This window comes from Dermacentor andersoni, chromosome 5 (assembly GCF_023375885.2).
Source record: "Dermacentor andersoni chromosome 5, qqDerAnde1_hic_scaffold, whole genome shotgun sequence".
NCBI classification, from domain to species: Eukaryota; Metazoa; Arthropoda; class Arachnida; order Ixodida; family Ixodidae; genus Dermacentor; species Dermacentor andersoni.
This window is the reverse complement of record NC_092818.1, coordinates 50125056-50139576: the sequence shown is the minus strand read 5'-3', so window position 1 is coordinate 50139576 and position 14521 is coordinate 50125056. Positions and strand designations below refer to the sequence as shown.

Sequence of the window (14521 nt, the reverse complement as noted above, 5' to 3'; positions counted from 1 at the left end):
TCTCTCGATATCATAAAAGCAAGCTAAAATACTGATTCCAATGGATACTTGAAGGGACCAGAAAACAATTTTCCAGCAACCGGTTCTTTTTTTGTCTTTTTCTGCGTGATGGAAAACCTACCATCTGAAGAATGTCTGCCTGCAGCAGTTAATTCGAGAAGGGTCTGGAAACTTTTTTAACGTAATTTTTGGATCCAATAACTTTTGAGATTACTGTGCGCAGAAATTGGCAACAGTGACAACTGATATCGGTTGCGACAGCACGGGTAAAGAAATGGGCAACTCAAAACACATGCAGATTCGGTGACAGAAAATCTGTTGAAAAAAAAAAAAAAAAAGAGCTCGCTGTTCTGATGCGATAGAAAGGTCGTGATGTCACGGTGGTACTATTCGTGTTTCTATCTATAAAAACCCTGTTTCTTCAAATAAACATGTAGTTAGAAGTTAGCGCCTGTCCGTCGTGCATGTTCTTTTTTTAGTCCTCGTCTTTGTAGCACTGTTCTTTTTTCTTCAAGTATCTGTTTTGTGAAACGTTGTGTTTAGGGCTTAAGAAATATTCGCAAAAATTTTGCGATAACGCAGGCATGTCACGGACGTTTTTCTCCTTAAGGAAAATTCTCTGCTGGCGAAACAATGCGGCTTACGTGCGAACCGATGGACGACCGCAAAGCTGTGGGACATCAGCACAGAGGTGGAGCCAGCTTCTCTTGCAGAAGGGGGACGTGTCTGCCCGTGGCTAATTGCAGCCGGCGATGAGGCAATCGTTAGTTATAATGTATAAGCTGTTTCTTGTAAAATAACTGTTGTAGTTGGAACTAAATTATTTGTAAACTATTTCTTTCGTGGGAAGCGATCCCTCCTTAAGCGTTTTAGGTGAAGGCATGCGCGTCGTGGTGATATTCTTCAGGCTTGGACTGAACTTGATCAAGCTCTGAGAAACGCCAAGCGGCGGTACTTTGATATTTTTTTGCCTAACGAATTTACACATAATGAGCCAGTCAAATTTAGGAAATTATTACGTTAAAACTAATAAAGGCATTTGATAACGTCACGCACAACGACATCGTTGTTTGTGATGCGCATAACATAACTGTTCATTTGAATGCATTTTTCATTTATTTTTTCAAGTCATATGCGCATGCACGTTGTAGTGTCACTTCTAACAGTGGGCGTGACATTGGACCCTATAACGTAAAGCTATTCCAATCTCCTGACGTCAAATTTACGTAACCGCTGACCCGCAGCGTAGACGGAATAGCGCTATGAAACGCTCTCCTCGTTTATCGGAGGTCAGTTTTATTTGCTTTCAAAACGAATAACACTGCCTTCCTTGAGCGGTTTTTCTTATTTAATTGGCTGACAAGAGCCAAGGAACACGCTCAAGTGGAGAGCGTTTCTATGGGGCCGAGCCCGCGCACTGGAAATAGATAACCGGATGAAGAGGGTGGACCGGCTTCCCTTACTTATCTTGTGGTGGCAGGTCGAAAATCAGGGCGGCGTGCAACGGAAGGTGCAGAACGCCGCTAAAACAGATCTACAGCAAGAAAGAGTTGGCAGAGCGATGTCGCATACGTGCCGAAAGGGCTCGATAACGTTTTCTGCCGCACAAAAAGTTTAATGACACCCAAATAAACCCATGCTACCCGGCAGGTGCGAGTAGCCAGTGACTGAGCGATCCCCGGGCAGCCATCTTCTATTCCTTTCGGAACGGGGCAGTCTCAGGGTACTCAGCAAAAAAGAAATCCAGTTTTGTTCGGCATATTAATGTATCTTTAACGCACGCACGTCCCTTCGACGCGGTGAGTTTTCGCGGTTTTGTGACGTCGAGTGACAGCATGTGAAGTGGGTGCAGCCTGAAAACTTTTGACCAATAGCAGAGGGCTAATGGCGAGAAGGCGTCGTATCAGAAATAATTATTTTTCTTTTTTTCGGTCGAATCACGCATAATCAGTGTGTACACGTCATATCAGACTGGGAGCTATCGCAGTTTTCGCGACGTCGCCTGACAGGCAGGCGAAGTTCGTCTGGTATAAAAAAAGTTTCCGACCAATCGAGGAGGGCTGACTGCATTATCGGAGTAGTAAAGTTTGGAATAGCTTTACGTTATAGCGCCCACTGTATCATTACCAGGCGTTTTTGCTTATGCTTCCTACTACTGATGTACTAAAGCGCCAACCAGACGACACAAGAAGAGACACGGACGAGCGCTTCGTGTCGTGACGAGCGCTCGTCCGTGTCTCTTCTTGTGTCGTCTGTTTGGCGCTTTAGTACATCAGTAACATGCACCGAATAGCTCAACAAAAAGTTCTGCTGGATTGTGCTTCTTAACCTGAAACGGAAGGCGCCACCTAGACCGGATAACATATATACCTAACATGTTTCTGCACCACTATGTTGAAATGCTGTGGAAGTTTGTAGCTGTTATCTCCTGAGTGTCGATTTCCCCAGGTTGCCTGCCTAATGATCGGCGAACGGCACGCCTAGTGCCCATGTTCAGGAAAGGCGACGCCTTGCTGATTAAATATTATCATATTATCGCCCAATTTTATTAAATTCCACGCGTTCTGAAATCTTCGAAAATATCGTTGCTAACTATTCCTTAGTGATAGCTGCTTTCAAGCTTCACTGCAGCAATGCTTTAGGAAGGGATATTCAACTATAAAGCAATTAACTTCGGTCGTTCCGTTTCGCCGAAGTTCTCGAGAAGTCCGGCCAAGTTGATTTTATACTTTTGGATTTTGCTAAAACATTTGATCTTGTTCCGCATACTAAACTCATTTTTAAGCTTGAATGTAGTGGTCCGGCCTCTTTCATAACTAACTAGATAAGTGCTTAACTTATTGACAGAAGTCGGTGTCTGTATCGGTCGCTACCTCTCTTCGTCACTACCTATTTCTTCCGGCGTTCCCCAAGGCAGTGTCCTTGGGCCCCTCCTCCTTTACATAGATTACATTCTTAACGAAATCGTGGAACCTGTGCAAATTAGCCTTCTTGCGGATGATTGTGTTTTGTTTACAACGATAACACTGGGGATGACTAATTTCTACCTAATTCCGATCTTAATAATATTTCTGACAGGTGTACTAATTGGGACATGAAACTAAATGTACAGAAACATCTGTCTTCGTGAACATAACTAACAATCATTAACAGGTTATCATACCTAGCTGCACAACTATTCCACTCAGCCCCTTAATAATGTAAGTACACTTGGTGTCACAACTAGCCAACAACTTAACCTGGAATACCCACATTTGTAACGCAGGCGAATCATCATTTCGCAAACTCTAATTTCTAAAACATACATTAAAACGCGCAACTTGCTCAGTTAAGCTTCTGGCTTACGCCGATGATTATTACAGCCACACTAGAGTATCCATGCACAGTTCTCGATTCATTCACTGAGACTAAAATGGCTGCCTTGGAGACGATCCAACGAAAAGCTGGCCGATTCATCTTCTCGATCTTCCGCACTACTGGCTCTCTTACTTCCTGAATGAATGAATGATCACGGCATACCAAGACTTCAAGCTGGGTTTGAATCTCCGCGGCTAAACTATCTTTCTTTGTTAAAAAATAACCAGCCGTCAATGAGTTCCGTTTCATATCTGAACTTCCTAACAACGCTACTAACAAGACATCTGCAATGCATGTTCATTAACTTTTTTCTGAGCTAAAGAACTAACACAATGCATTACTCCTTCCCTAGAACAGTAACCGACTGGAACCAGCTGCCACCAATGTTGCTAAACAATACTGGGAGATCTTATAATTTTATGTCGTGATTTTGTTACTTTGTTTACTAAACATTTGTCTTGGTTTATTTTATTGTATTTTATCCCCCCGCCCCCTTCTTGTTTTTATAGACCTGTGATACGTTGCCGTCGTGATATTGTAGGCTAAATATTTGTCTTTGTTTACTTCGTTGTATGGCATTGCGCCTTCCCCTTACTGTTTTGGTAGACAAGTGATAACTTGTCACCTTTCTTGTGTGCAAAATATTTTTACTTGATGCATATCACCGTGTGCGTTTCTTTATTTATTTCACTGTGAAACGAAGGCGCACCGTCAATGACAAACACTGCTTTCTTGCAGTGCCATTTTTCAATAAACTCATTTGTAGATTGCAAATGCAAAGAAAAGAAAATATTAAAGAAAAGAAACATTGTTATGAATTTATACATGAGCATTTGAAACAAACTGAGACGTGCACATCTATTTAGAATTCAACTCAATTTTAATGGGTTTAATGACAATGCGTCTCCTCAGAGAATTGCCTCGCGTCATTCTTGAGCGAGTTTAAGAGCTCATTTAAACTATAACTCCTCATTCAAGAGGTCGAAGTGTGCTTCTTTCTGCCAAATTGAGTGACAATGTTTCCTTCGGCACAATATTCTCAAAACACATTCCAGACGGTTGTCGGTCTTTTACATACTTGCATTTTTAAACGATCGCGAGGGCCCCCTTTCTTTGCACACGCGGTGAGTGCAAAATGCCGCACCCGAACGAAGCAATGCGCCACTGACCGAGCGTGGTGCGGTAGGAGGCCCTGAATCCGGTCCCGACCAGGTACATGGGGTTGACCGCCAGCACGACGGTCATCGCACGCCCGGTGCTCTTGAAGAGGTCCGGTCCTCCGTGGCGGCCGCAGAAGACGGCGACGCGCGGGTCCGTGTCGCTGTCGCCGTCCGTCACGAGCACCCGACTGGCCACGAATTCGTCGGCGCAGTCGGCGTGCGTGGCGTGCTGGTCGGGCCCCAGCTGCAGCCGGAGCTCGACCACTCGGCCCTCGGGCGCGTAGATGTGCCACGTGCACCGGGTAGAGCCGCTCTCGCTGTCCACCATCGTCGGCAGGAGGCTGAACGAGCCGCTCTCCGCGGTCAGGTTTCCGCCGCAGTCTGGGCAGGGGAGACAAAGCGAAACGGTGTGACTCGATCGGTTCCTGCGTTGCCGATCGCAACAGAGCACGCGCGTGATTAAAAAAACAAACGTCCAACTGAGTCTGAAATATGCGATGCTTCCTGGATGTATTTAAGTAGTTGTCCAGTCTTCGAGTTTTTCGTTCGCCACGATGTCACCGACTGACTCGCATGCGACTCGTTGCTAATTCCAGCCCAGTCACTGCGAACGCCATTTTGAAAGTCGCAAGGCTATGCTAACTTCTTGAGCGCGCTCGCCAGCCTGAAATGGCGAACAAATCATTAGGTACCCAACCTTAAAAATTTCGGCTATAACGAAAACGTTCTTTGAACGGGCACTTTCTGTCTAACTCCCACATACGTCGTAATCGCCGCTTCTTTACATCTTTCTGCGGCTGCACCATTTCATCACGGAATACTAAAGAGTGCGCATTTGTTCGCAGGCTGTTCCTCACTGTAACCTACAACAATCATGTCGCAGTTCTTTCGTTATTCCGGCCATCGTGCCCCTGCTCTCTAGCGTCGAACATCGCGCCTCCGGCGTCAGGACCCCTCGTGTGGTGGCGAACGAAGCAGCGTGCGCTGACCCAGAAAAATGAGTCGGAAATCTAGAGTAATGACTTAGGGTCAACCGATTTATGTCTAGAAAAGACAGCTCAACTGAACTGTGCCGCCTTGCAGATTTACAACGCACATTCCAGCGATGCTGAGCTCGAAACAAAAAGTATCCCCCACCAGCGCGAGTGTTTTCCGGCCAGGAAGCGCTTTCGATTACAGTGGAACTTTCTCGCAGCCCTCGTACGAAGTGACAGCTCACACAAGCCCGCCCGAGCCACGGCTGTTGTACTAGCATGCTGGACGCACGACCGCTTAGAGTTAACCTTCTCAAATCATACCTTCGGACTGTAAAAAGAAATAGTTGCCAATGTTGATGTTAATCACAGACGACCCTGACAAAACAACGAGCCGTTTCTTATAGTTAACTGCAACTTCTTAGTCGATACTTTGACAATCAGGATTGTATTTCGTGACCCAAATGCTTAGGCATAATTAAACATCTGATTATCGCCAAAAAATATACTGCCAAGATGCAGAACTCGAATATCAACATGTAGTTATATTTACGTAAAATGATTCATTTCTATTTAAAGCTCGTTGCAAGATAGTTGCCCATTGCAAGGAGCGCGCAAACGTAGGAGGACAACTAAGGAACATAATAGAGGACGAGGGCAAAACAAAGGATACGCTCGTCCCATCTGCTCTTATTTAGTTGTGCTCGCCCGTTTGGACGCTCCTCATAGTGAATAACTTGCAAGAAAGTGCCGAAGTCAAAGACTTCGTGACCTCCTTCTGTATTTTAACATCTTGTAATCTTCATAATCATCACAATAAAAACTGATTTTGATTCTGATTCACCAACCTTCAACACGAAACTTTAGACTCCCTGTATAACTTCATACATGACCGTGACAACACAACGATGTCACGCACACATTACATTGTGCCATGTGCCAATATAACAGGAAGGGAGGAATGAAAGGCCGGAAAGATAACTGCGTTCTATCCCGCTGGACATCCCAAAAGAGGATTGGGAGATAGGGAAGTGGAACAAGCAGAGTGAGAAGAGGTGAGACAGTTTAATTCAGATAAGCCACGTGCGTCCGACAATGCGCCGAATGTCTGTACCAAACCACTCAAGTATACTGCGGAAGCGCTGGTGTGGCTTTCTAAATATAGACTGTAATGTTCCTTGCTTCAAATGAATAAAAATAATGCATTAAAATAGCATGATCGGCTTCGTCTAACTAAGTCTAATGTCACTACATTAGATATGGTAATTTGCCTTCACTCTAGCAATAAAACAGGTATTCGCAATTTCTTTATCGGGAGTAACTCTGTTACCCGTATTTAATTCCATTTTCGGAAGTACCTATACATATAAAATGGCGTACTTTCACTCTGCTTGTGCACAAATGCATGTACTCCATTAGGGTTGTACGAGACCTATAAAAGGAAATAGTCGCCTGATCTCCAGTGTTCTTACCCTGAAGCACTTAAAACTTTAAAAAGCAATTTTTCTCTCGTTACACGGAATATTTCTGATGATACAATACGCTGCGCTTTTATTCCTTTGCATACGTATGTACGTACAAGATAATAAAGGAATCCGCCGAATAACGATGTGCATGTATTTACAGACACAGAAAGAAGTATTTCGGGTACAATACACTTCCAAAGGTTTGCATGCAACGAAGACAATGATCAAATTCGAGTACGCGAGAAAAACAAAGAGGCAATTGATACAAAAGTTGCAATTCAGGCTCACCAGTCCCCAAGATGTGTCGCTATTTTCTTTTTTCATTAATATACCACAGACTTGTCATTGGGCTCACTGAAAACAGCTGGTGCGTATTACCTGCGTGCATTCTCACCATATAGTGAGTAGAACCACGCGGTATGACATAGCGCTCGTGCTTTAAGTAGTGTGACGTGCTTGGTCACCGGGATATTGAAGTTCGCTTTGTAATAATACCGTGTCAATACGGTCTGTACGAGTAAATTCTATTCGGTATTTATATCGCAAGAGACATTTAGAGGCAAGCGTATGACTGTACAAAAAGGCCACGCTTAAATAAGCAAAGAATAGGAGATGTCAAAGTTCCACACTCACGCGAGATGCGGTACCGCAGGCGGAAGCCCTTTCCGGTGCTGCTCCAGTCGGTGCGGAACATCACCAACACCGAAGAAGCGACGGAGTAGTTTCCGGGTGCAGTGGTGCCACACCAGGGTCCACCCAGAATGGGCGAGGACGTCGAGTTGCCCGCGTACAGCGTTACGTTGTCGTACTTGCAGGTGTCGGCATCTGCGTGGGAGAACGAGAAGCTACATTTACGGCCCCCTGTCGCAGAAAATCAGGTATGGGACGTTGTTTCATCAAAAAGATTTTCGAACCACCATGTGGCGCAAGGAAATTATAGAACTAATTGAATTTCTCAAGCTAAAATACGTAGAAAAATCGTTAAGCACGACTTACACATAACCAACAGACATGATAAGGTCGGGTTCTAATTTGACTATACGAGAAAACGTAATTCTTTTATGCGAAAACTCAAAAAACACAATTTAGAGCGTTTCTACCATCACAGACCAGCCACGGCGTCCGCCATTTGCGTGCGCCGGTGCGCGAGTGCCTCGGGGGCCACGGAGCGGCGCGCCCGATTCCTTGCAATACCTCCAGATGGCGCTCGCCTCCGCCACATCCACGCAAGAGACTGCGTTTCTACCAGAAAGCCCGCCTTCGTGCATAGCGTTCGCGACCAGCGTTTCCCGATGAACATTACAGTTACATACGCTCCAGTTGCCGGGAAGAGTGAGAAGTAGTCAGAGAACTTTGGATGCTATCGTGTTCCACTCTTAAAGGCGAAACTTGAGCGTTCCCGAAATTTTTTTCCACCTTTATACCTTAAATGCTACAATCCAATCCTTTAATCATCAGTGCAAGCATCAGTGCTCTTAGCACATAGCTCAATACAGTGAGTTTTAAGGAGTGTCAGGACCATTCAGTAACAAAGGTACCAAGCAAAGAGACAGCACAGCCAAGTAAAGAACAGGAAACATGAACACCTTTAGATCAATGGGAAGTTGAGTATGAAAGATAAATTTGGCGATAAACTGCTTTTATTCAACGAAAAAAAGAAATGAGAGGTAAGGAAGGGAGAACACAATTTACAGTTAGCAGGAGCCGCACTCGTAGTAACGCATGACCGCTTGTTCTCATGATTTGAAAAAAAAGTTACACAGGCACTTAAGCCTCCTTACGTGCCTTGAATGCGAAAACATTCTGACTCTCACACGTGATACTTTCCACTTGGTCATGTGCTAGAACTGGGCAGAGCCAATTTTGAGGGTGGGCCACCCAAATTTTCGGGGTGGGACAAATGTATTTTGGGAGTGGGCCAGGTGGGTTTTGAATGTGGGTCTACTCAATTTCCGAATTGGGCAAAGCCAATTTTGGGGGTGGGTCATGCCAATTTTGGGACTGGGCCAGGTCGATTTTGACGTGGATCAACTCAATGTTCGAACTGGGCAAAGTGACTTTTGCCACCCAAATTTTGTGGGTTGGCCAAGTCAATTTTTCGAGTGGACCAGGTCGGTTTTGAACGTGTGTCAAGCAAATTTTGGAATTGGGCAAAGTCATTTTTTTGAGTGTAGGCCACGGCATCCGTCGGACGTCGTGGCTGTTCACTGTGGGATTTCGCAGTGCAAGCCACAACATGTCTAGTACCGGGAATGTGACGTCATCACTTGGTCATGTGAGTTTTGGTACCATCAGAGGTCAACGCGGACGCCGGATTTTCCACTTCATGGAGTATTTAATGCTTTCCTATTGAAAAAAGAAAGACAGAAAAAAGAATAACTTCCCACCCCGGCCCTGCGAAAATGTATGTCCAGCGAAGATATTGAAAACCACCACTACAACTGCTGAGGGAGGCATGCAACGCTTTATCGCTCAATTCTTACGGGGGTGCGTTACTCAGTTATAGAAGAATGTGGACGTGCAGACTTCTGTGCTGGAATTCCAACGCAATACGACCAGTGGCAGCACGCCGCCGCTGGTGGTATTGCCCGTTCCTTTTCACTTTCACGTATTACCGTTTCACGTACCTCGTATTCAGGCCGCTCTTCCGGAGTCCTGACTATTCGTTGGCTACCCATATCGGTGCTGCAACAACGATGCAATCAGCTGCTAGGCTGGTTCTTTTATATGTGAAAGGCTTGTGACGTCACTCCCCACGTCGCAAGCTGCCGTCGCCGCAACAACTCGCGCAACAGTAATCGCTACCGGGAAACGTATGCGGGGAGCGCTACGTGCTTCGCATTGTTAACAGAAGCGCATTATCATCATTTATGTGATTTGTATGCTTGCTTTGAGCTTGTTCTTTACTGAAACGAATGCTGTGCTGTATGTTGTGTGCGCGATATCAAAGAATGTTTGCGCTTCTCACTTCAATCGCTGAAGGGCTTTTCTTTCCCCCGTGAAGATGGCGATACGAGATATCCCGACTAACTATATAGGCTAACAGCCTTTGCACTGTCAAGCGTTCGCACTATTCTGCACTGCTAGAGGAATGAATAAGTGCGCACTCACTCTCGAGTTCGAAGTTGTCGGTGTCGAAGTCGAGTTCCAGGTGGCTTCCCTGCGGCACCACGATCAGGTAGGAGCAATTGAGGTTGTTGGCGTAGTTCTCGGGGAAGCGCGGCGAGGTGATCTCGCCTTCGTCGTCCTCGTACCGGTCGCCACAGGCTGCGTGCGAAACGTGGCCGTAGTACGCGCATTTTTTGAGCACGTTGAGAATGGCTATGGCGGCATTGACCACGTGGTATTCGTTAGGACAGACTCAAGTCAGAGGAATGAGCACATTCTTGCGAACTCTCCCGATTTGTCTAGGAGACTCCCGAATTTCGGCCAGTGCTCCCAGTTGTACGACCACGGTTATAAATATCACGATAAAACTGCCGCTATACCACAGCGAACCTAAACAAGAGAGGATTCGTGCCATTAGTGCTGCCAAGTCTAGAAAAAATTTCCCCTAAATCTAGTGACTTTATGCACTGTTTTCGGGAATAGAGACATTTGTCCGGAACTAAGGAAATTTCGCCCTGGGACATTGAAACGATGAAACTGTTGACATAACGGTGTGTTTTAATTTCAGTCGCCGGAAGTTACTTTCACTAGCACGCTAACTATACCGTATAGTAGCGCATTAAAGGCGTCTCACGGAGTAAACGACCGGGTGTGGGCGGCCTGGGCCCTTTAACAAAGTACTGCTACTGCGATCTTGGCGTTTGTACTTTTAGCCAGGCCGTCGATTTTTGTGCACTCTTGCTGAAATACTTATCTGTAACTGGTGAAAGAATGCACGCTGGATCACCAAAGAAAGCAGCGCGGGTAAATCTGGGCGTAAGCAGACACGCATACGTAGGGCCTACAATCAGTACGAGCGCCTAGGTTTTAAATAACTGTGCTGGCACCCATTCGGAGCTCTGCGTTGCTGAGGATCCGGAAAAAAATATAAATTTTTCTTTCTGTTGCCGTCGTCGTCGCCCGCGTGCATTTGCATCCCATTTGTATTTAGTTAGCGGAAGGACGCAAATTATTATCGCGAGATGAAAACTTAAGTGGCCGTGAAAGTGACGTCAACGTACGAAGTTACAAATTTCGTTGCACATAATGTACTCGTGTAACACTTTCTGAAAGAACATCACCAAAAAGGAATTGTGCTAAACATTTGCTCGCTTTCGAGTGCAGTGCAAGCTTCTCAATGATAAAACAGTTTCGGATGGAGGCAGGCAAAATTCATGACAAGACTGAGAGCTGCTCCAAAAATGACAGACTCATGTCGCCGCCTGTCTTTTGCTTTCGCATCTTTTCTGGTTTATCAAGTAAAAACACACAAACTATGAGTGACTTGTAATCTCAGACAGGTAATCTGACGCTGCAGCCTAATGTGTCTCTTCATTATCGCATTAAGGCAAGATGTCGAACACATTCAAGCCACATTTTGTGGCTTTTCGTTATGAGATCCCATTGCAGTTATTGTCACGAGTACAAGTCAACTTCATTAATTCCTAGATTCATTATTCATTTCATTCATTCGTAAACACAAATGAAAAAAAACTCCAGACACTTGCCTTTTGTGACGGTCATGCGGAAGCCGTCAGCTTGTATGTCTCCGTTGGAGCGGAAGAGGACACGGGCTCGGTGAGTGGCTGCCTCGATGGCCGGCGGGGCCTCGAGGCCGCAGTAGCTGCCCACTGGGTGAGGGTCCCACTGGCCGTCCGGGCCTTCGTTGAACACCTGGAAATATTGGTCAAAACGGCGTCGGAAGTACCCAACCAGCGTAGTCAGAGAACGCTAAAATAAGCATTTAAAAAACAACACAAGAGCATCGCGAGAGCACGAAAAGTGTGTGTCGGAGATTGCGAGGGCTCGCGTGCTGGTGAATGTATATATTAGACTGCGTACAACGCACTTAAATCACTTCACGGCTAACGCACTGAACTCAGAAGCGCGCTTGTTTCATTCCTTGTTATTGTAACCCATGTGATAACTGGACATAGGAACAAAGAGGTATCTATGAGGGACCGTAATTCGTTTTTGAGCTTTGACGCCTTATAATTTGACCTAAGAGTGTCCTTGGCTGCCCATTTACACTCCAACGACGCTGACTGCTTCTACTAAGTTACCTGTGACGCTACTTAGCACGTGACCTGCTCATCTCATCCCCTCCACTGTGCTAGTAAAACACATTTTCTCTCTTCAGAACATTGCCCCGTCATTTGCATTTTCCCCTTACATACACGTCTTACCCCAAACGTTCATTTTGCCGTCGACAACGGCCTTATATTGTTCTAAAATAGCGTTTTAATAATTTGTTTTGTTTTCATTTCTCATTTACTCCCTATCGCACCTTCGATGATTCATTGAAACAGCAGAACCCATTTCTCTCGGTTACAGTTACCACTTCAACAGATGACGAAAGGGCCTTCTGGTTTAGAAGTCATCATTTTCCCATTATCGTCATCCTACTTTATGAACAAGGAATGGACGAATGCTTCCGATTACCAATTTACCTCCGATCAAATATTGTGTCGGCGATCCTATGCTATGTCGTTTAGTGGCTTCTTTATTGTTTATTTTCTGTAGCTTCAGTCACCTCCGTTCGTAGTAGCGAGCCTGGCATCAAAAAGAGGGACATCTGTTTTCACACCTTAGGGTCATGAAAATAGAATCCTTATTCAGCTATAAGCTTTGTCGCTAATATAGAGCAGAAAAAATAAAAAACGATGAAATGTTAAAAAATTTAATCATTACAGCAGTATATCCCGGTTTACAACGTACGCCAGCCAGGAGCTTGGAATGGCAACAGGAGCAGAACCAGCCACCGCCGCCAAATGTTAATCTTGTTTAGCGACAATGTTAAACTAGACGCACAAATGAAATAGCGTCAATGTATCCACTGTACCTTTAAAAAAGCTACGCCAAACATTTGTATGATGGGGATCTGTCGCCATGACAAGTTCACGTTCTCTTTTGTTTCATGACTATCAGGCCTGCTTGTTTATATAAATTGAAATAACCTGTAATCATAATTTGTTGATGTTATGTGACCGTGCTTTTTGTGTCTTCGACTATGAAGTTTTCATTGTTTTCCCCCTTTTTTGTTAAGAGCGCTCTGTGAAACGCGTGCTCTACGCCAACCTCTACAAAGCTGCCCTGTGTATGAGGTGGCGAGGTACCGCTCAGCTACTACCTGCAACTTTTTCGCCCGGGCATCCTCTCAACATCGTTGCAAAATAAATCGAATTCAATTAGCTCTAATAAACGTTTTCTCTCGCCACAAATGATTTCTTTTATAACCACACCAACTGATCATCGTTTGTCCTTTGTTGCGTTTCCCCTCACCGCACTGGCACAGTGGCTATGAAGTTGCGCTGTTGAGCTCGAGGTCGCGGCTTCGATCCCGACAACGGCGGCCGTGTTCCGGTGTGGGCGGAATACTAAAACACTCGTGTGCCAAGCATTGGGCGGCACGTTAAAGAACCCAAAGTGGTCAAAATAACGGCGCGCTTCATAATTATTGCACGACTTTGGCACGCAAAGCCGCAAAATTTAATTAAATATGACATTTAATTGACCTTTACCCTCCGTAGGCACCCACTCTGTAGCTCTAATCGGTGGTGACTGCTTTTAGGCCCTGTCACGTGTCCAATTTTGCTTCTTCCCCTATTATTCTCCATCAGAGATCAGCTACACACATTTGCGGTCTAGGTGATGTATTACGTCCGAAAAACCATAGACTCTTCGCACCTTGACGTAGTCGGCGATGCATCCAGTGCTGGCCTCGATGTCGAAACGGCCTCGGAAGGCAAGCCGTGCCCGGTAGCCTTTCTGGACGTCCACCGTCCAGTCACACTCGGTGTTGGCCGGGTACCGGTTCGGGTAGTTGGGAGACTGCAGAGACTGCTCGCCCCGGCCGTGCACCAGGCCACCGCACGCTGCGAGAGACCCTTGCGCTGAGTCGTGTGTCGTGTGGCGCTTAACAGATGCGTGACGTGTGCGCACTGCACTCGAATACCCATAATATTCACCGATGGACCTGAACTCTAGTTCGGCACAGCGCCGCCACTCGAAGGTAGAAGACACGTATACCACGCTTCAACAACGATACACATTGACTAGAGAGACACTTGGAAAGGGCGCCGCAGTAGCTCAATAAAGTGCAAATGCGATAAAATTGCAGCTGTGCGCCCTACGCTGTAGGCGTGAGTGAATGCTTGCGAGGGTGAGCCTACAGGAATGGCGGCTTGACCACGCGTGCGCAAGCGAGGAAGGTGGGGAGGATGCGCGCCGTCTTCCATCGCGCAGAATGCAGCACAAGAAGTGTGTGTGTTTGTGTGGGGGGGTGTATGCGGAGTCGGTCCTGATGCGGTATAAAAGCGTCGCTTCTTCGCGTGTAAATCCATGAGTCACACAGGATTCGTGTGGATTCTTGTGCATCTGTCTAAAGTGAAGGCGGATTGCATCCTTAGGGTTTTGA

The 14521-nt window shown here is 45.8% G+C and overlaps 1 protein-coding gene across 1 annotated transcript in view; it reads right to left on the bottom strand.

Annotated features, from left to right (window-relative positions):
- Positions 1–14521, bottom strand: part of LOC126530351 (cubilin-like) — a 206637-nt gene that overhangs the window by 17749 nt on the left and 174367 nt on the right. Inside the window, exons 47-51 of the mRNA XM_072288317.1 lie at positions 13792–13979; positions 11613–11778; positions 10069–10224; positions 7591–7782; positions 4527–4898 (exon numbers count right to left, since the gene is read on the bottom strand). Of these exons, the coding sequence (XP_072144418.1) occupies positions 4527–4898; positions 7591–7782; positions 10069–10224; positions 11613–11778; positions 13792–13979 (1074 nt within the window). The remainder of the gene's footprint in view (positions 1–4526; positions 4899–7590; positions 7783–10068; positions 10225–11612; positions 11779–13791; positions 13980–14521) is intronic.